Raw genomic sequence first — 23,526 nt, forward strand, 5'->3', positions numbered from 1 at the left:
AAAGCAGTTGGACATTTTCAGTAACACATCTTAAAGGTACAGTAGCTAAATTAGTGTCAGAGATGGTGGAACATGATTGGTTGTTTGGGTCAAAAACAAACATTTCACATCTGCTTCAATATTTTATTTTGCATGCAGTAACAACAGGTTTATTCTGTTTACTGTACAGATGTGACATACATTTCATATTCAACACACACACACAGATATTTGTGTCAGAAGACACAAATACTGCGACAAACAACCACATCAGGATTTCAGAAACAGCGTGGGAATATCATTTTACACCGGAAATCGGATTTTTTTGGAGGTTTGTAGGATAAAAGTTTATCGTTACGGACCAACTGTATGTTGACGTCTAAAGACTTTAAAACTGTTTTTGTGGGCGTAATGCAGCACATGATACCATGTGAGAGGAGCTACATCATCACAAATCTCTCAGATTAGATACAAATGTCTCTTGTCTTTTATTTTGGTATTAGTTCTGATGCTGCAATTTAACATTTAAGAATATTATTAGATTATTGGTGCAACAATGCATCTAAAGTCCACTAGAGTAACTAACAGTCCATTATAATTTCTTTATAAAGGTGCAGAGATCATATATCAGATCATAATGATCTCAGATCAGTGCTGTATCATCAGTACTCGCAGCTATTTTAACTTTTAATAAGACTCAAATCATGTCAAGACGACTTTGTTTTTGAAAATTTGCTAAATCTATTTTAAAGTCAAACGTGAAGATCACCCAGTAAACAAATCCTAATAATAATAATCCAACATTTGGACAAACAATCTGGGTCTGGGTCATATTTCAGGTAAAATCAATAAGATAAAAAGATCTTTTAAAGTTACAACCATCATTGTAATCATTTCAGGCCGAATCCGGCCCGGAGTTGTCTGCTGTCTGGATTTCCTTAAATAACTGTACTGCTTAAAAAAACAAAACTTAAATGTAATTATTTTTTGATTTAGCATGAAATTTGACCATTTCATCCTAAATATGTGTTATAATCATTCACTATCCGACACAGACAGACTGTAATGTTTTAAACTCAACATCAGTAAACTTTAGATCTTTATTTAACAGAAATAAATAAAACCCCAAAATAAATGAGAATAAACTGTATATGACCGTGCTATTTCGACTGTATGTGTGTGAACTCACAGCATCTGTAATAACATTCAATCTTCAAGCTCACGAGGGTTAAAGATTTAAAGATTGCCTACTAATTCAACAGCATGTTTGTTTTTTAAAAGCGTTTAATCAAGAACTTTCTAATAACAGCGGCGAATGTGACATCATCAGTATCATCTCAGCTTCGAAATTTACCACGATAAGCATAGTTTCCACCAAAATAACTAAGGGTTATAAATCATGGCGTGAAACTTAAAAAGAACATTTTCAGAAAAACATCAAGCACAAGAGGTCAAACTAAATACTAAATGTTTGGTTTAATCATCTACTTACTCAAACGATTCTCATGAAGTGCGTATAAATAGCACGCAGTGTGAAAAGTCATGCAATGCATACAATTTTGCATGCATATGATACGCCAGTCCTTCCCGTTCACTCAATACGTCGTTTTATGTATTTGTTTCTCAATTGGTTTAAAAAAAAATGTATACATTAAACGACATGAACGGGAAGGATTGGCGTATCATATGCATGAATTCGTCGCATGCATTGCACGACTTTTCACACCATGTGCTATTTACAGTATATGCACCTTATGAGTGTTTTATATGAAGTTTTATATGCAACTTAAGACATTGTTGGTGGAAAATACGTTTCGCACGAAGAAGCATCAGCGAAAACCTCCGTCTGTCAGATTCATCACAAATCAGTGCGTCACCCAAAGACTTTCAGCTATTATCTCTCTTGATTTGTTGCAAAAGTATAAAGCGTTGAAAGCCGATTCACGTTACAGTATAACACTGATTCAAATAATAAATAACAGGACAGCTGAATGCAAATACTTGAGAATGAATGTTTATGAAGCGTAGATCTCCTATAGAGAACCCCATCGATCGGCTGGAGGAAACTCATCCACTTCTCCAGATTCATTGTACTGACGGTCTCCCAGCAGATACGTCAGCTTATAGCGCATACGGATACGCTCCTGAAAAACACACACACAGTTACAACACTAATATTTGTTTTGTGTTTAAATGATGATGAAGTTTGTGTCTGTGTCTCACCTTCAGTGGGTTTGCGAGCAGCATGACCTGAATAATGGATGCAGGAGGCAGGATGGGATTATAGGGTGCGATCTCTGCTGCTGACGGAGGCTGAAGCTTCACTTTCATAGTCTGATACACACACAATATAGTTCTTGTCAATAGGGTTGCAATTAACGATTATTTTCATAATCAAACAATTATTTTTCAGATTAATCGACTTAACGTATTTTCCGGACTAAAAATCACACTTTATTCATAGTTTGGCGGGTACTGGAACTTCTAGTCAGGTGCGACTTATACGTCAAAATTATTTCATAGAAACCAAGAGACAACATTACTGTCTTGTTTTCAGGAAAAATATCTAAAAATTCTTAAATTAAGATGCTTCTTCTTGATGAGCAAAACGACCCAATAAACGACAAAACAAGTCTAGTTTTAGACCAAAAATACCAAATTGAAGTGATTGTTTGCATAACACAAGCAAAAAAGTCTGCCAATGGGGTTAGCATTTTTCTAGATTTTTTCTTGAATTTAGTGTTTCATAAAAATGTTCAAGATTTTTTTGCGACCCAATAAAAGTTTAGTTTTTAGACCAAAAATATCAAATTTAAGTGATTTTTTGCATAACACAAGCAAAAAAGTCTGCCAATGGGGTTAGCATTTTTCTAGATTTTTTCTTGAATTTAATGTTTCATAAAAATGTTCCAGGATTTTTTGCGACCCAATAAAAGTTTAGTTTTTAGACCAAAAATATCAAATTTAAGTGATTTTTTGCATTACACAAGCAAAAACGTCTGCCAATGGGGTTAGCATTTTTTCTTGCATTTTTCTAGATTTTTTCTTGAATTTAGTGTTTCATAAAAATGTTCCAGGATTTTTTGCAACCCAATAAAAGTTTAGTTTTTAGACCAAAAATATCAAATTTAAGTGATTTTTTTGCATAACACAAGCAAAAAAGTCTGCCAATGGGGTTAGCATTTTTTCTTGCATTTTTCTAGATTTTTTCTTGAATTAAGTGTTCCATAAAAATGTTCAAGATTTTTTTTTGCGACCCAATAAAAGTTTAGTTTTTAGAGCAAAAATATCAAATTTAAGTGATTTTTTGCATAACACAAGCAAAAAAGTCTGCCAATGGGGTTAGCATTTTTTCTTGCATTTTTCTAGATTTTTCTTAAATTTAGTGTTTCATAAAAATGTTCAACATTTTTTTGCTACCCAATAAAACAAGTTTAGTTTTTAGACCAAAAATATCAAATTTAAGTGATTTTTTGCATAACAAAGCAAAAAAAGTCTGCCAATGGAGTAGGCAAATTTTTCTTGCATTTTTCTAGATTTTTTCTTTAGTGTTTCATAAAAATGTTCAAGATTTTTTTGCGACCCAATAAAACAAGTTTAGTTTTTAGACCAAAAATATCAAATTTAAGTGATTTTGTGCATAACAAAGCAAAAAAATCTGCCAATGGGGTAAGCAAAAAATCTTGAAAATTGTTCTTAAACACTAAATTTAAGAAAAATTTGCTGAACCCATAGGTACAAACTCTTATATTAAAGGACGAAATTAAACCTTTTGTAACCAGCGATTGTTTGCACTTTTGCTTCCTTCATTGTCAGGGTTGCCAGATCCCCTTAACAAAACCAGCCCAATGGCCATTCAAAATCAGTCCAAAAGCATCCTAATGACTATTCACAGCCCAAATACTAACAAATAATGAACCTAATTCTTCCTCTTCAACACACATATTCAGAACTGGCAACGTGGGCTAGCTTTTACACAAGCTGCTTGCGCGTGTCCACGCTGTTCTTTGACCACAAATTTCATTATCGATTTCTCACTAGTGATTTAAAAAACATCAGACAGGTTCTCGTACCTTGGGCACGGCCGCCTGCAACACGCTGTTCCTCACAGGTAAAGGTGCCGTGTTGAGCATCGACACGACCATCACCAGAACATCCGGCCGACCCGGTGGACAGTCCATCGCAAAGTGCATCATAAGCCGAACTCCGTCCTTATCATACATCGTAACAGGCAAGAGTTTACCTGAGGAGATCAAAGCCGAATTAAATGACACTGAGATTGATTTAACATCTGAATACATCAGTTATATCTGAAACAAAGTATAACTTCAGATTATCGACTAAAACTGGACACTTTATTTACTCACTTGGTCTAATTGATTCCAGGGGAACGAAGACGTTGGCCAGGCTCGGCTCTGAGGTCTTTGCCGGGCTGCTCTGGAGGGATTGAGATGAAGACGAGAACGGGTGAAAGAACGGACTGCCCGGAGCCGAGCTACCCGTAGCAGCCGGTGCCCGGGCCACAGCGGGTGAGGCGGATGCTGCAGCGCTCCCGAACAGGTTAGCGGTTGGTAGAGGAGCAGGTGTGGGACCCACAGCACCTCCAGAAAGACCAAAGGTGCCACCAGTGATGCCACTCAAAGCAGAGACACTATACGCACAGAAATATTGAAGAGAGACACATGAGTGTTGTGCTAAACTTTATCTGGGTCAGCAGCACACCCAGCTGTGGTATTTATCACTTTAGATTACATCTCAGATCGGTTCCCTACACAGGGATAACATTGTCTTATAAAGGTCACATCCACACGAAGCCAAAGCTTTCCCTAGCCAACCTTTCTCCTCATTCTTAAAAAAAGTCTGTAAACACGGTGACGTCTCAGCACTTTGAGCATAAACCTTGTTGTTGTCCGAAATCATTTGTGGCTCACTGTAGTAGCGAAGGAGCAAAAGATTTTTCTTTAGTAAAGCAAATAGGCTCACTACATCATGCAGGTCGAAAAACACAAACATGTAGTCCACCATTGTTGGTGCTATTTTGTGATATAGCGGTGTCTGATTAGGATCGAGACTAAGGGTAGGGGTGGGTGATATGACCAAAATATTATATGGAATAAGTACATTTACTCAAGCTCACTGAAGATAAATAGATAGGGAAAAATGACCGTGTTTATGAGCACACTTGCAAAGACGGGCATTTTGACGCAAATTTGACGTATTCACTTGTTTTTAAACTACAGTGCCTAACTATGTGGGCAAATGTTAAGTTTCAAGTCGCATTTATTTAGAAAATTATTTTTCTTTATGGGGGCATTTTGTTTGTTAAGTCTTTTTCCGTTGTCTTAAAGTTAATGTTTCAGTTTTTTTTTAGTTTATTTTCAGGGGTAGGCTACAGGAGCCACTCTCTCGAGGCTGTAGATGGTAATGTTTTCTTTTGATTCATGTTAGTCAGTATGAATTAATTTTGCCATATAAGTCGCACCTGACTATAAGTCGCAGGACCAGCAAAACTATGAAAAAAAGTGCGACTTATTTTTTCGGGAAAATACGGTATACAGATTTGCCACTCGATTTCGGACTCCTAAAATGCAGAATCCGTCTGGACGAAATACTGATACAAACTTTTAATGGATACAGCTAAACACATCTCCGTGTGAATGTGCTCTAAGGTAGCGTGCACACCAAAGCGTTTACACCAGCTGGGGTGATTTGTCCGCAATGAGCGCCGACACTGAACGTTGAGTTAAAAAAAATTCAACTTTGGGTGAAAAGCTCAGCTCGTCCATGTCACTTTTCACTTGGCCGTACAATCACAATGGAGGAGGGGCAGGAAAAATATCACATCAACCAACCGCCACATTGTTCAACAACTGATAAACAAAGCATAAGTGCCATAGCAACCAAAGCGCTTAGCTGAAATAATGCTACAGTCGGCATCCACCATCAGCTGTGTTTAAGTGGTTTGCTGTACACACACCCTAAGGCAGCAATGATATGAAAGGCTTTATAAAGTCCCAGTACAGATCCCTGATGCACAGCACACGGTAAAACTCTTGACCTAAAGAAAAAATAAGTGATGTTTGCCAAAGGTAAACATGTTACCTTGATGCTGTTTGCTCCCTTATTGGCCCACCAATTGTCTAATGTCTAAAGATGCGAACTAAGTAGGCAGCTTATTAAGATTCTCCGTTTTATCACCCAGTTTAAACACCACAGTCCCAATATGTCAGAAGTCTGTATACTATGACTATTAATTTCAGGGTTTCCCGCAGCACTTTTTAGTTCGGACGGCCCGCCTAAGCTGGGAAACCCTCCCGCCTTAACTAGGTAGTTAAAAAAAGTAGCAGCAAAAAAGGCTGTCAAGTGCATAACGGAGAATAACGCGGACCCTCGTCACACCGCGAGCGGGCACGCGTGCCACATGACCGAAATGAGATAAAGACGTGGTCCGTCACTGTCTGGAGGATAGCCAGTTGATAAAACGCGGACGTGGACTTATGTTTTGGGGTTATTTAAGCCTGTTATTGTATTCGTCTATAGTTCTTGCAAATTTAAAGTAAGTTAGCTGGTGATTTTTGTTGTTTGAGCAACCTGCTAGCTAGCTTTCACGTGCCTGTTGATTCGATATAATCATTGAGTGCACTTGCTCACGTTATTTATGTGCATTATTTATATGCTACAGTAGTTATACTCCTTTAAGATAATGTAATTAATAGTGGGAAATAATCCGTTTGCGCCATCTATCATCGTTCGCCAGACGTTTTACAACATCTGCTTCAGTTTGTGTTTATTAACCCTTTAGTTTCACTTCATCACGCAGCTATTCCCGTTAGAGGTAAAAACATTTAATTCATTAATAATATAGTATGTGCTTATTTTATGTCATAGTTTCTTCAAAATTAAGTTTTAGTTGAGTGTTTTAAATAAAAATATTTTAATTATCATCATAAAGTGTACGCCCACCCCTTTGATTGTCACGCCCCCACCCCCCCCCAACCCAACCACCATAAAAAACATATTTTCTGCGGGACACCCAGCATTTGAAAGTTTTACAAAAACAGGCGCGGAACATTACCACTTTCCAGCTCCGAAGTCCAGCATGGAGAGATCATCCAGACACTGATTGACAGCAGGAGTGTGTGAAGTTGGTGCAGGTATAGGTGCAGGTGTATGAGAGGTCGAAGCTGTGAAACTTCCAAACAGATCCAGACCTGTTTCAGGAGCCTGTAAGGAAGACACAGGTCACAGCTATTATTCCTATCCATGGACTTTCAACTTCAGTTTATCTCATTTCTACATTAATAAAACTTTGTCATTATTGCTTAATTTATAGGCACACATCACTGTGACACATGAAAAAAACACTAAAGTCTGATGTGTGTTTAAAAAGTCATTTATAAATTCACAAACTGAAGTAAAGTGGCGATTTCTCACCTGTAAGGAAGTCCATTGACTCGATAATTCATCCAAATTTGGTCTATTTGGCACAGGGGGCAGGTCATTTAACCCTAAAAAAAGGACATAAGTAAGGTCACGCTGGCGCAAGACGAGAAGTTGTGATTTAAGAGTACTTATTCTTTTTGCAAAAATGACAATGGTTTCGCTAGATAAGACCCTTGTGCCTCAGTTGGGATTGTTTAGAGTCATCTTGGATGACATGGGGGTGAGTAAATGATCAAACAAAATATGAAAGTGGAGTCATCCTTTAAGCATAATGCAAGAACATATATATTACCAAGAGACAAGAGTTCATCGTCCAGTAGGGAGAGAGAGGTTTGTTGATCAGGGGGTTTGTGACTGGGGCTGCCGGTTTCACTGGCGTGACCTTCAACCAATCGACGAGGAGGAGGCGGCAGCACAGGGATAGAAGCAGAAATGGGATCGGTTAAGAACACATGAGGAGGAGGAACTGTGGGGGGAGAGGAAATTTCATCCAAACCAGCCAGATCAATCAATGGGCCTGTGGTCTCGGGTGCTGAAATAGAGACAGAAAAAAGGAGATAGCTTCTTGTTTACAACACACTGGATAATGCAAAGAAGAAAAAGTAAAAACATTTATTCTTAAATCAGTTTAACACAAAGTGAGAAATCACCTTCACTGGCTGCCGGTCTGATCCGTTCAATCTCATTGTCAGCCGGCTGTCCTTCTACAATGTGTTTGTATGAGTTTATTACTCTCGACAAATCATCGTTTGCCTTCAGAATGTCACCTGCATGAAACACAATGAAATATTTAGCTTTACCTCATCATTTAAACACACTAATGACAAGCTTGATGCATCAAACCACTGCAGTCTGACAGTGTATTTGATAGTGACAAAAGGAACTGTGCATTCTCAGCATTGCCACGAGAGGCACTGGTGAGCTATAATGTTTAAGTGCTATAATTGGGTCCCCAGTGCTTCTATTAACCTAAAAAATGTGAAAAAGATCAACCCAGTAACTTAGTTCTGGTAAACCATTCTCTGCAAGAATGTGAAAAATAGCTCGTTGAAATTTGGCTCCCTTGTGATGTCAGAAAGGGATCTTATTATAATAATTCTGCCCCTTAATTTGCACTGAGAGAGAGAGAGAAATATTGACAGTACAATTGAGTTTCAATTTCAACAAACCACCATTATGGTGATCAGTATTTGTACCATCAGCTCATTTGAATTCAAAAGGACACACCCAAAAATGGCATTATTTTACTTACACCTAGATGGTGGCTATTTAAACACGTTGTAATAAAATATCTGTGGGGTATTAACGTATTTTGAGCTAAAACTTCACATACTGTGGGATTTATTTTACATCTTAAAGTCTTGTGAAATGTCCCCTTTAACTTTGTCTCATGGAATTTTCCGCTTGAGTTGAATATTTTCAACAAGTGTGAAAGATGAATTTAAAGCAATAACGTGTTTGGGGCAATCAATGCCACCCAATTTGCATCATTTGCATCGCCCCACACGAGTTTGCGTCTATTCGTGTCTTTGCATTGACTTTGTATGTAATCTTCTCATCCAGTTAAACTTGCTTCTGGTGTGTATGCCCCCTTAGTGTAAACTGCCTTTTACAGAGAATATTCATGTAAACTTTTTACAGTAAACCATATTGTACAGTGTAAAAAAATGTGTAAAGTGTTTTTACAGTTAGCCTTTGTGTAAACGTTTTGCTTACATTTACGACCTACAAGCCTTTGTGTAAATTTTTTTACACCTATAAGCCTTTGCGTACATTTTTTTCATTTGCGCCAACAAGCATTTGTGTAAACTCTTTTACATTTACGCCTATAAGCCTTTGTGTAAACTTTTTTACGTTTATGCCTATAAGCCTTTGCGTAAATTTTTTTACATTTGGGCCAACAAGCATTTGTGTAAACTTTTTTACGTTTACGCCTATTAGCCTTTGTGTAAACTCTTTTTTACATTTACGCCTATAAGCATTTGTGTTAACTTTTTTACGTTTGCACATAAAAGCCTTTGTGTTAACCTTTTTTTACATTTGCGGCAATAAGCCTTTGTGTAAACTTTTTTATGTTTGCACCAATAAGCCTTTGTGTATTTTTTTTACTTTTACGCCTATAAGCCTTTGTATAAACTTTTTTTACGTTTACGCCTATAAGCTTTCGTGTAATTTTTTTTACCTTTATGCCTATTAGCTTTTGTGTACATTTTTTACGTTAACGCCTAATAAGCCTTTGTATAAACTTTTTTTACGTTTACGCCTATAAGCTTTCGTGTAATTTTTTTTTAAGTTTACACCTATAAACATTTTTTTATAAACTTTTTTACGTTTACGCCTATAAGCTTTTGTGTACATTTTGTTTTATGTTTACGCCTATAAGCCTTAGTGTAAACTTTTTTTTACGTTTACGCCTATAGGCATTTTTATAAACATTTTTTAGATTTACACCTATAAGTCTTCATGTAAACTTTTTTTACAGTTACGCCTATAAGCCTTTGTGTAAACTTTTTTTTTACGTTTTAGCCTTTTTTATGTCTTTGAGCCTTTGTGTAAACTATTTTTATAATCATCATTTGTGTAAACGTTTACATTGTGCATTAGTATCTTTCTCCAAAGTAAATTTTCTCTTTCAGTTAACTTATTAAGGATCAGTTTGAGAAATGTGTCTGTGCTGTGGTCTGTTTCCTGTGACACCTTTACCTAAACTGTTGTCGTTGTCCTCCGCTTCAGTGGCCAGTTTAAACGCCGTGCGTCTGAGTTTATCACAGCGGTCATACAGATCCTAAAAATACACAAAAGGACTTGAAAGGCTGCTGTTGTCATGGTTACATCAGCTTATACCCATACCATAATTATACAACATATCATAGTAACAACAGGGAAGCATCTGTACTGTACATAAAAAATACCTTAGAGGTTTTAAATACTTGGCATGACACAAATGACTCTCTGTACTGATCCTAAAACTGTTAATGTGATTTTAAGCAGTTGTCACCTCAGGTTAAGCTACAAGCCACATGTGAAACACTAACTATCATGGTCTGGTTATTTATATACTTGTATGTTGGACAAACTGAATCAGACAGCACTTCTGTCATCTCCTTCAGCAGTGGGCAGCTGTGTCGAGTCTGATCTCACCTTGAGGAGCTCACGGTCGGCATCTGTCGAGCGCTCTTTGTTGTACTGACTCAACATTTCTCCCAGGAGCTTCACGTTGTTGTCGACCTCCTCCAGCGTGTTCATGCGTTTGGTTATCTTCTGTACTCTGACTTCATCCTGCACACAGATATCATCATCATCATCATCACTCGGTTTAATCCTCTCCAGATACAAACCAGCTTATAATGTTATTGAGTTGTATGGTTTTTGATAGAAGCTGATCATTAGGTGGACAAGCTGGTTTAGGTGACTGATCAGCTCAACTATCAGATCAGATGAGGTCAACCTGGAAGAACATCTAGGTCAGTCTGATTAAACCTGGGGCCTATACCATGAAGCCGGTTTAGTTCATTAGCCAGGTAAGTTTAGGATTAGTTTGTGCAAATCCTGAGTTTTGGGTACCATGAAAATAGCTTGTACCAACAAGGCCTGTTCACATTGGCTTGGTTTTGTCAAACTGAAACTGATCCTGAGTTTGTTTAACAATTTTCATGTTACAGGGCCCCCGTAGAGCACCTTTTCTAACAATTTAGGGAACTGACTAAGCTGGTTAACCATGTGCCAAACACAGCTTGACCTGGTGGACTAGCTTGACAACTTTAAGCTGGTTTGAGCACGTTTTTCCAACAGGTTTGAAAGTTCCTCTCAAAAAAAATTTCTTTGCTCACAATCGTGTACAGTCAGAAAAACGTTTACCTCTTTCACCATGTTTTTGATCAGTCTGTTCGCCTCCTGAAGATCTTCTGGGTTTTTGCTCCTCAGGAGTTCAGACAGCAACTGCACACAAAAAGTTTAAAAATATATGTTGTCTTATTTTATTTAATTCACTATTAGTTGACCACTATTCATATTTTATTACAATAAAAATCCAATGCTTCGAACACAGGAAATGATGTCAGCAACTTCCCCATATCCTCATTGTCAAACACAGGGTTTTTGGGGCGTGCAGGAGGAGACGGGATGAGAGCTTTATCTGCAGTCAATTCTGGGTCTGTCTTCACAAGTCCTGAGAAATTAAGAGACGAATCATCAAAAGTTTAACCTCTTAATCTACTCACACTGGCACTTTTTTAAAAATGTTTATATTTACAATTTTTACATTTATGTTTTCTGTTATCCAAGAATGGTGAATTATAAAATACAAAAATAATAATGATGGCATTTGAGTTATATAACTGATGCTATCCAGATATTCTGTAGTATTGCTGTGTTTTTAGACACCATGGTAATTTTCTAAACCACTTTTATTTTTACTCAGGATAGAAATGTCTTTATATAGTACTATATATCAAATATTTGAAAGCACAAAAACATTATTTTCTGATCCCATCCTTTGTTATGTCATGACGTAAGGAATACTGTTTTCGAGTCCAAGCCTCATTTCAATTGCGGATATTATAGGGCTGTCAAAATATTAATCGTGATTAATCGCATACAAAATAAAAGTTTGGGTTGCAATGTTTAATATATTTGTGTGTAATTATGTATATATCAAACATACATGTATAAATTTAAGAAAAAAATGATATCACATACACGTGTAAATGTTTCTTAAATATATATATACACACGTGTGAGTGTATTTATACTGTATAGTCGGTTTCAGCAGTAACGGCATTAACAAGCGGCTTTCGTGGGCAACACATAACTTTCGGCAACTAGTCACACCATTAAAAAAAATAAAACCGGAAGTAAAATTCAGACCAGACGTGAATCGCGTCACCACACATGCGTCCGATGAAACAGCCTATATACAAAATAATTACACCCAGTAAACACACATATATTATGCAAAAACATTTATTATGCGATTAATCACAATTCTTTTTTTTACTTTTTACAGCCCTAGAATATCATATAAATAGCCGTTTATGAGCATTCTTTATTCATATCATACATTTACGTAAAAAATATATACACTTAGTGTAGTCTCCAGGCTCATGACAACAATATATTAATAATTCATAAAAAATACATGTTTGAGTCCTCTCAGATTTTGTTATGGAGATAAAAATTAGGATTGGGTGTATTTGGTAGTTTTGCATTAGAATACGAGTGTGATTTTCTTGTTATTTCCCTATGGCATTTGAGAGTGATTGGACCAAGAAGCGGTGCATGGCGTCAGACTTAACAAGCGGATTGGTTTACCACAGTAGTTTTTGTAATGTTTCAAACGCCATAACTCATCCTTATCAATCAGTTCATATGACCTCATATATCCATATATCCGAGTGAAACGGCTTCTGGTATGATATGCACGGTATGCACTGGCCGCCGATATGTTTCGGACGATATTTGATGAATTTGAAACCATCTGCATATTGGCAATGGCACAAGATTGTTTATAAATTAACTGTGTGAAGGCAATAAATTGCATGTCTGCTGCATAAAAAATAATCAAATAATTGAATATTTCCAAAAATAAAATCTGTACAAATTAGTTTGTCAGACGTGTGATGGGGTAAATAGTAAATCACGTAGTTAAAAAAGATTACTCATTCACGTGAGCCATGCGGTCAGAGTAAAGCCCGATTTATAGTCGTGCGTAAGTTCTACGGCTTAGGCTATCCGTAGCCTGACGTGCACCTCGCAAAAATTTTAACAGTGCGTCAGTTCTACGCGGACCGCAAGCGCTGTGATTGGTCCACCAGAACCCCTCCCGTCAGGTTAAAAAACTGCGTCATAGGTATTTCCATTTGCGACAGTAAAAACAAAGATGAGCCAAGTTGAGGAGTGATTTAACTCAAACTGCAACAAAAGTCGCTGTTTATTTACATCCATCATTGCTGGTCTTCTCAAATTATACATGACAGGCTGCCGTTTCTTCTTCGTTTTTGGGTTAACTTGCCAAGCTTCTTCTTCTCTGACGATCGCGCTGCTACTGTGGTTTCACGTGTGTATACTGCCTACCAGCAGTTTGAAGTGTGTTTGCACATCGACGCGGAGGACGACACAAAAGTATAAATGAAAACCGGCTCGGAACCTACGCCATCACGGCTACGCTGTAGGACCTACGCACGACTATAACGAGCCCTTTAGAGTACTTAGGGAAAATGTCTGCAGTCTTGGCTTTTTTTCAAAATCTTGTTTTTTATCTTATTTTGTGCCTCTTTTATTATGTCGAATGTTAAATTGATCCAATCCATGTTCAGTAAAAATAATTTGATGCAGAAATAAACTAGCTAATAGGCCAACTGTATAATACTGTATACAAGTGTTTAATACGGGTATCAGCCAATAGTTGTCTGTTTTAATCTGTATCACCCCCCAAAAATCATATCTGTTTATCCCTTTCAAGAACTGATGGATCGTTTGAAGTTGGCTCATGTTGCTATTCGCTGCAATCTTTTCCTGGACCCCGCCCACCTGCCATACCATATGACCAGAAGAGAGATGGTTTTGAGGAGGGGAGGAGATTTTGAGGAGCCTTTTTGATTTAAGATTATGAGGGCACATGATTTTTTTAAAACAATGAAGCTCACAAATAAGTCATTTGTAAAAAATACCAGTTTTTCATTGCGACTTTAATAGTTGGTTGTGAAAACAAAGGTCGATGGGTAAATTCTTACCTTGTTTCTTCAGTGTTTGGTAAGCGTCTGATATCTTGGTTTCATTAGGAAACGCTACTGTCCAACTATACAAGACCTCTATGACCTTGGTCTTCACCTTTTCTGAGGTGAGGTTACCCATGTACTGAAACACACAAACACAAAAAAATCTCTTTTATCTTCCACCACATAAAACTTGTCAATTTAATCTCGTAGGCTGCATTTACACTGCCTGATTGAAGTGACTCAATTCCACGGACGTGTAAGCAGGAAAAGCGTGCATAGATTCTGACATTCTCCGATCGGTTTCAGGCCTCATTCATATGTGGAAATAAATCTGATATAAATGGGATACATGCATTCATGTACACAATGTAGGTGGACAGATCGGATATTCCTATGTCAAGATGTGCCATGCGTCACTGAAAGCAGCACAGGCAAATGACGTCAACTCAGGTCGACACCACCTGCAATTACGACTTTTCTTAGCAGCGCAATGCAGGACGACGGCTCCACTTAGTGAAGTAATGTTGAAGTTGTAGGTCTTGTTACAGAAATAACTCTCTATAATCTTGTATAATCATTTTGTCTGTGTCTATTGCATATTGCGACATTTGACTTCCTCTGTGTGGTTTAAGCTGTTCTGGGTCAATATGTCTACCTTGAATTGTTTTGCTTAGTGTTTATTGTAAATGCAGATATTGGATACGAGTCGCTTTTTAAAAGATGATTTAAGCGGGTCGTCAAAAAAAATCAGATACTAGGAATTGGGCACCAAGATCTGCAGTGTAAATCCAGCCTTAGAAAAGTAACAGCACACATCTGCTCAACAAGCCAAACAATATTTTGGTACAAAAATGGGTTTTGTAATGTACAAACCTTAGGTGAAACCACTTTGATCAATTCATTTAAAAACCTGTACTTGGCAATTTCATTGTGAAATCTCCGTCCACAGTTCTTCATACAAGCTTCCAGTACCTGTACAAACACATCAACATCACGTTATCTATAAAGCAAACGCTTACTGAAGCGTAAAAGAAAGTGAAACCTAAACTTACAGAAAGAGCTTGAAGAGATTCCCATTCCTGTGGCGAATGAATTTTATGAACGAGAAGTCTAATAGCGATCTGAGGACTGAAGCACACAGACACACAGTTAGAAAGAGGAAATAGTTGAAATCAAAGGCATATATTTTTGTGATTTTGACTTCTTACCCCTCTAACTCTTTATTGATCTGATCACAAAAGCCGATTATGTATTCCCAGTCTTCCTGACGGTTTGTCGGGTGTGTGGCTTTGTCTGTGGAAAAGAAACAATCGTGTCTGTGATGCACTGGCACAACAGACTGGTGGCCAATATCCCCATTCATATCAACAATACAATTCATATTTTAAAGAAAATTATCCGGTTTGTACCTCTATATATATACACAAATAGTAGCAGAGCAATAACAAAAACACATTAAAAAGTTGCAAAGTATTATGTGTGTTTGAAAATGTCATTGATCAGTAATCAATGAAATCAATTTTATTCTTATTTGCAGTAATAGCTGAAAACTACATGACAACTATAAAATAATAATGCTTATGAAACGATAAGAAATAATTTTTGCAATGTTGAAAAATCCGTTCAACCACCGTGCGCCATTTACAACATTTTGAATTACTAAAACCTGCAAAAACATTGAATCTTTAGCACAAATGAAAACATAATAATCTGGATTTGGCCCAAAGATCAAGTGACATTTAACAGTGACCCCAGACAATTGGTCATCCTTATTGCTGAGCTCTGCATAGAAATAAATAAATAATTGGCAAATTAATGTACCATAGTATTTACATACCAGGGATGACGACATGACGTATTTTTGTAGGCTAACCCGGAAGTTAGCAGGATACTGATTCCCTCGCAAAAAACATTAATTTTTCCCATTTTCCCCAAAAATAAGCTCCGTGTTTAATCAAAGCTCATGGCACTTACACGTTTTTCACAGATGACTTGAAGTGTCCTTAACTTTTGTTAAACACGGAGCTTACCTTCTGCAAAAAGTCTATGGGGAAAAATATGTGTGTTTCTTGAGACAGAACCAGTGTCGCGCTCACTTCCGGGTTGGCCTACATAATCCCTGCAGCACTCTGTAAAGTCATGTCAATAAATCATTGTATTACCATGGTGTTTTTTGTTAGTGCTGTTATCTGAATGTCTATGACATGTACTCTTAAACATAATATACGACTAATTAGTGGTTAGTTAGCAATCCCTGTATTAACTCATTCAGCAGAAAGCTACACGAACTCAAACAGTTTAATGAAAGACACTCGTGATTCGTGAATGTGAATTACGTTTTTTGTGGGCGATGGCGAATTTACAAATCCTACTATTCTGAAGGTTTGTCTCATAAACGTTGACAAATCGCGACGCTGCACGACGTTTGCCTGCAACGTCACTATATGCGAATAAATATTCATGAGTTAAACCCTTGTAATAGTAAGATTTGCGATTTTACAGAACAATCAAAACAAGAGATTGACGGGCTGGTTTTGTTGCACACAATTGACTGTTATTGTGTAGCGTTTTCAACCTAATGCGTTGTTTAATGTAAATAATCATAAAACATATAATATTGTACGTACTGAGCCAGGATTCGAGTGATTCTCCCTCCTGAAACGCCATGATCTTCATTTACAGCGCTGACTTCATAGATCCGCACATTTCTCCCACATCATAAAACTGACATTCATTCAATTGAACTTATTACGATAAAAACAAGCATCGTCCAATGCCGAAACACTGTCTTATTATTATTTCTTTTCTTATTCTTAAGTGTTCCTGCTGGCAGTATCATCAGCTGCCTGTGTGAAGGTCCTCGATTCAGACGCCTAAGTAATTACAAAATAAAAGTCACGCACAAACGAATGACTACGAGATCACGAGACATTTACCATTACAACATAAAAGTTAGGCGATGGAAGTTATTTCTCTGACAAATAAAATAGCAAGATTGAAAAGCAGAAAAATAACCAAAAACCGAGTAGTTTCAATGGCGGTGAGCTTATTTTTTTATTTGTTTCACTGCGGTGGAATAAATCCGGCAGATGCCGCTATTGCGTAAAATTAGCACGTAAGCATGCGATTTTTCCTAAATGCTAACGAAAAAGCTAAGACATATTAGATAAATAAATTGCATTACCGGTTATGGCAAAAATGAAAATATCTAACAATGATTTCACCTATGGATTTCACTAGGGGAGTAAACTAAATCACCCATTTATGGCTGCGTTGTATGTCCATTTGAAAAAAAACACCAAATTACATTTTTCCATGTTACAAACATACAAAGTATCACACAAAATAATATGAAAAAAATAATAATTTGAAAATTCCTTAAAAATAAAACGTTGTTACTTGCAGACAGACAGTTCATGTTACACATAAAGAAAAATTATATTGTCAAACATAAATATATTTCAAAAATGGCCAAGAAATTTATATACTGAAATATATTTTGAAATATGTTTAAAAATGTATTTTTCACCAATATATTTTTGGCCCTTTTTTATATTTTCAAATATATTTTAAAGTTAAAAAATTAAAATTTTAAAGCATGCATATTCACATTGCATTGTAAAAAAAACTTTATGTTACAAACCTGGAAACGACAGATTCGAAAAAATGTAAATTGAAATATATTTTCAATTGCAAAAATATACTTATAATTTTTTATTTTATACAAACTTTTATATTTTGGCCAGGAATAGTATTTTTTTGCCATATGGGGGTAAAATTAGAAATGTATTTGTTACCCCTGAAATACAATTTGAAATATGTATTAATGAAGGTTAAAACTACATATTTTCAAATTCAAAAATATATTTATTTAAGCTTTATTTTCTACATAATGTGTATATATTTAAAACATATTTTTGGCCAAATAATTTTTTTTGTCATATGGGTATCTACACCAGGGCTGCGTTCAGCCCTGACAAAACGTTGCACAACGTTTATTAAACTGAAACGGTGATGCATTGAACACCCTGTTGTGATGACGCAAGAGTTGCAACTACAGTAGCTGAGAGGCCATTCTTTGTTATCTTTTATAAATGTTTTGAAGCCTGATGAAATCGTTATAAATGTGTGTTTAATACTGTAAAATACCCTTGATGTTACAGTCACTGACCTTGCCGTCCAGAATGAAAGACAACATTCCAACTTGAAACCATTGAGCGAGCTGTCTCTTTACTATCGCGTGGTTTTATACATCTTGCCGCTGATTGGGCTGACATTTCGGACACACCCACCAAACAAGAGAAAACGCTTCTAAAACCTGTTGCATTCCGTTGCACACCGTTTCAAGGAAACATGTCGTTCAACCCGGAAACCGTAGCAAAACGTTGTGCACCGGTGTGAGATTGAACGTGCCCCAGTATTGTGTTTTGACTCATGGGTACCCTGTTTTTAGCTGGTCATATGATCATCTGATGTTACTTTTATTATCAGGAAAACTGTGTATGTGGCAGAGATGGGGACTCGAGTTTGAGACTCGGACTCGCACACACAGTGACTTCAGACTCGACTTGAGACTCGACCCTCAAAAGGTGTGTTCAACATCGGCTGTGGCTGGATGTAACCGATCGGCGAGATTTAATCGCATTAAACATGATTTGTAAGATGTAAACTACATAAAAAGTGAATTATACTGTTTTGAATGTCCGTGTATGAGCATGAGTGGAACTGAAGAAGCTTACAGCATCTGTTTTTACAAGAATAAAGTTCAACATAAGCATATATTATTTAAATACCAATGTAGTGGGGTCTACGTTTTTTATCCATTTTATTTTGATGAAGATGACACAATATAACATCGCGACTACATGAAAAGAGCTTTAACTGTTATAAAAAGATTTGTGAGCATTTGTGGAACTGAGGGCGTGACACACGAAACACACGTGATTGTTGTCATGTGGTGAATCCGACCAATCTTGAAACAGATGTGTCGTCATTACAGCCCGTGCAGCTCCTCTTCGCGAACTGCGCTGGCTTACTCAGGTGGCTGATCTCGAACCGCTCTCGCGGTACTTAAAAACCATATGACACAATCACGTGCCTGCAGCGCCAGCTGTAGTCGGACAAAAATACTAACCGGAATGCACTGCTTCAAGTCAGCCACCGATCGGTCTGCGCAGCGCCGCATGAAGTCGAACACACCTATTGACTTCAGACTCAACTCGGACTCGAGCCGCGCGACTCGTGAACAATGTTAATTTTTAGGAAACGTCTGATGAGCTCGCTGTCATACCCCTCCCTCCGTTACCTACAACCTGCCCACGACGTGACGTGACGTATCTGCTCCGCGCGCGCGGCCACGAATCGAATGCACCGGCTGCTGCTGTCCCACTCATCTGAAGCTTTGGGTAGTGCTGTGACAGATCCGCGGTTCGGCTTGCATGCGATTCGCGGATTAATATGCAATTTAAATAGGGTAAGTTTATCATTAACTTGTTTCTAAAGCCCGGAATACACTGCACGATTTTTGTCCTCTTATAAGATCATTACCTTATCACACTGTGCGACATGTATAGTTTAAACTCGGGTACGAGAGGCATGTAGACTATCGTAGGCTATCTTTGGACGCAAGACCGGGAAAACGGCCGTCTTTGAACCTCTCTCACTGTACGACATAGGACCACCGATGGAGAGCCACGATCACAGAAATCACGACGATAGTTTCACGATGGCAATCTTTCGTCTGGGACAGCCAATTATCGTGCAGTGTATCCCGGCCTTTAGGCTTGCAATTTTTTAAATGGTTAAACAATTTAACCACAAAAAGGCGCTCAATTGAGCAGATTTCTGTACGCACATGCGGTTAAGTGTGTCCGGTCCAGCTCCAGTCAGGTCCAGAGTTGCGCTACTTTGTGTCATACTGTAGTCCATTAACATACATTTGCTGAATAGAGCAATGAAAAACAATATAACGTTTTTATGTGAAGCGACTGCTGCATCTTCTTCCTGAAGCGCTCCACCTGTGTTTGAACACGCGTTTCAGTGCCCTTAGTAGTGCACATACAGAGAGAAGTGTTTCAAAAGTAAAGCCAACATAAAATCTTTCTTTTCTTGACAGGGCACACACACACACAAAATGATCTCACAGTATTCTTTTTCTAATAAAAACATTTTTGTTTTTGTCTTAAGAAACCAGTCAGAAACCAATCTGGGCTTATTTGTTCTTAATAAAGAGACAGTAACCTCAATTAACCTACTTAAGTCTGTGTCATTTATGTTGATCAAACAACCCAAGACTAACAGAAAATCACATCTATTGCTCAAAAATATAATAATAATATTTAATTTGTACAATAAAGACAGTGTTATTATCCATTTAATTTAATTTCTGTACCTAATGCTAATTTTAGACCTTACTTAATGTGCAACTTTGTTCTTTTTTATAAATGTTTATAATTTCTTTATTTGTTATTAGATTCTTATTTGTTACAACGAGACTTGAGACTTGACTTGGACTCGAGCCCAGAGACTTCAGACTTGACTTGGACTCAAGCTCAAAGACTTCGGACTTGACTCGGACTCAAGCTCAAAGACTTCAGACTTGACTCGAGCTCAGAGACTTGTGAACATCTCTGGTATGTGGGTATACAGTAGTGATGGTCGTTTTCGAAGCACTGAGAAACATTTACGAATCTTTTGTTTCGAATCAGTGGTTCGGAGCTTGTTTCAAATTGGCCCAAGTCACGTGATTTTAGCAAACGAGGCTTCATTACGTCAAAACTGTTTCGAAACGTTTCGAAAATCCAATGGTTCACCACTAGGGGGAGTTGATCATATGACCAGTGTCTAATATGTTTAGGTGAACTCGGATCAGTTTTATTATGAAAGTTCATAAAACATGTATCCTTCTGACTAATAACACCATTTTGTTTACTTTTTGTTTATAGAAAGATTTAATGACAAAAATGTGCATAATTATAGGATAGTTAGTTTTAATCATTTGTTTGCCCTAAATAAAACTAAAAACACAGAATACACTTTTAACTGTCTTAATTAAGTTAAATAATTTTTTAAACATATTTTAATACAAATCTTGCTATTATTTTGTAAAAAAAAAGTGTAAAATGTTTGTACACATCTGCTTTTACACTATTTTGACCAGCAGGGGTCGCCAGCGTGTGTGGGTTTCGAACTGCTTCGAAAAACTGAAGAAATTTTCGAAGCAAATGGTTCAATTGATTCGAAGCTTTGAAAAGCTTCGTTTTTCCCATCACTATACAGTACTGTATGTATACACTCACCGGCCATTTATTAGGTACACCTGCCCAACTGCTCGTTAACACAAATTTCTAATCAGCCAATCACATGGCAGCAACTCGATGCATTTAGGCATGTAGACATGATCCATACAAGACGATCTGCTGCAGTTCAAACCGAGCGTGAGAATGGGGAAGAAAGGTGATTTAAATGACTTTGAACGTAACATGGTTGTTGGTGCCAGACGGGCTGGTCTGAGTATTAAAAAAAACTACTGATCTACTAGGATTTTCACAAATAACCGTCCATCTCAAGGGTTTACAGAGAATGGTGAGAAAAAGAGAAAATATCCAGTGAGCGGCAGTTCTGTGGGCGCAAATCTGCATTAACTGCGTGATGCTTAATGTCAATATGGACCAAAACTTCTGAGGAATGTTTCCAGTACCTTGTTGAATCTGTGCCACGAAGGATTAAGGCAGTTCTGAAGGCAAAAGGGGGTCCAACCCGGTACTAGTAAGTTGTGCCTAATAAAGTGGTCGGTGACGGTGAGTATGTGGTATCTTGAGCAAATAACTCAACTCCACTGTTCAGCCAAGAGATAGATGCAAACAGGAAACAAAGTTTATGATAAGAATGTTCTATAATAAAAATAACATGAGTTTACATAAGTTATTACATAAGTTTATTGAATCATATCTTTATCAACGTTCAGTCTGAATTCTTCTGAACAAACTGATTTATCAACATTAACAATGTCTTATGCATATGAAGACTTGAGAGAAGAGTAGCAAGAAAACTGTAAATATTTTAAGCAATAAAGGCACAAACTTTTTGGGAGAATAAGAGGCAGGTTTTGCCTCTTATGGCAGCTGCAGCAAAGGTCCCTTTCATAGTTTTGATGCCATGGTCATCGTCGTTCTCTCTAGACAGAAATCTCTGCAGTACAGTGACGGCAGGAATCACATCTGCTGCCATAACATCAGAAGAGCTAACTTTTCGTGTTAACTCCTCAAACAAACCCAAAACAGTCACCACCTTCTCCAGCAGTGCCCACTGGTGAGCCATGAGATTATCAGGGAGTTCATATTCGGACACAAAAATTCCCAGAGCCGTTTCTGCTCAATCAGAGCTCATGTAAAACGTACTATTCCAGCGTGTCTTTACGTCCTGCTGTAGTCGTTTTGCAGGCTGACCGATCTGTAATTGAATGTCTTCGAGGCGGGAGTAGGCTAGAGGAGAATGTTTAAAATGTCAGACGATTTTGCGTCCGATAGCCAATGCATCAGCAACACTTCTCTGTGACAAAAGACCCTCATGGACCACCAGCTGGAGAGTGTGAGCGGCACAAGGTAGGCTGGAGAGTCCAGCATTATTTATGCCCTTAAGCATATTTTTAGCGTTGTCTCGTAGCACAACTTGGACAGAGGTTTTGGAATGCTCCAAGTCTAAAGCATCCCATCTAATGCACCTGCTACAGCTTGGCTGGTGTGTGAGTCCCGGAATGGCTTTGCTTGTAAGGTGGCTTGGCGAAGAGTAAAGATGTCATCAAGTCACTGTACGGTTAAACTGAGCAGAGACGTTGGGCAGACACTCTTTGACCAAATATCTGTTGTAACACCGAAAGCCGAAACGTCACGAAATAGGCCACTGACGTGCTTTTTCACCTTGTGAAATACTTTCAGTAGCATTGCGTCTGTCATGTAATGCCGACTGGGAATTTCTCCTCACGGCTCCAGTATTCCAAGATGATGTCGAAATCCTATATTTTTAACAACCGACAATGGCTGGTCATCAAGTATTTTTAGTGCCCGTGGATTATCTCTGGACATCTTCTCGTGCTTCTGTAAAACCTGCGTTAATGTTGGTTGCTAAGTTGTTTTAGCTTTACTAAACTGTGTGTATTCAGCGCTATGATGGGTCTTTAGATGTTTGATTAGATTGCTGATGTTAAACGGTGAACAACACCTTAGCTGAAAATAAGTTACAGTCTGCCTTTCTGCTGTCATCCTCCCTTATCATGAAATGAGCCCAAACCGCCGACTTTATGCTTTCCTCAGTTCACCTCCTAACTGATAAAGCAAGCGCGGCGGCCAGTTTCGTTTAGCAAAATGTATGTGGTATCGGTGCGTGGTAT

At 37.7% G+C, this 23,526-nt stretch overlaps 1 protein-coding gene across 2 annotated transcripts; it reads right to left on the reverse strand.

The window, feature by feature from the left end:
* Positions 1-109: 109 nt before the first annotated feature.
* LOC129436763 (ADP-ribosylation factor-binding protein GGA3) lies at positions 110-17,032 on the reverse strand. Of its 2 annotated transcripts, none has more exons than XM_073857805.1 (17): positions 16,766-17,032; positions 15,347-15,431; positions 15,191-15,266; positions 15,012-15,110; positions 14,154-14,277; positions 11,481-11,590; positions 11,281-11,355; positions 10,564-10,701; positions 10,126-10,207; positions 8,073-8,189; positions 7,715-7,954; positions 7,414-7,487; positions 7,055-7,203; positions 4,347-4,630; positions 4,053-4,222; positions 2,203-2,313; positions 110-2,123 (listed from the first exon to the last, which is right to left on the reverse strand). In XM_073857805.1, exons 1-17 carry the CDS (start codon positions 16,812-16,814, stop codon positions 2,013-2,015), a joined length of 2,094 nt encoding a protein of 697 aa, XP_073713906.1. In that variant the 5' UTR covers positions 16,815-17,032; the 3' UTR covers positions 110-2,012. The 2 variants fall into 2 exon arrangements, with proteins under 2 accessions (XP_073713906.1, XP_073713907.1); XM_073857806.1 differs by lacking the exon at positions 16,766-17,032 and adding an exon at positions 15,976-16,023.
* Between the last annotated feature and the right edge of the window lie 6,494 nt (positions 17,033-23,526).

The sequence above is a fragment of the Misgurnus anguillicaudatus genome, chromosome 19, assembly GCF_027580225.2.
Source record: "Misgurnus anguillicaudatus chromosome 19, ASM2758022v2, whole genome shotgun sequence".
NCBI classification, from domain to species: Eukaryota; Metazoa; Chordata; class Actinopteri; order Cypriniformes; family Cobitidae; genus Misgurnus; species Misgurnus anguillicaudatus.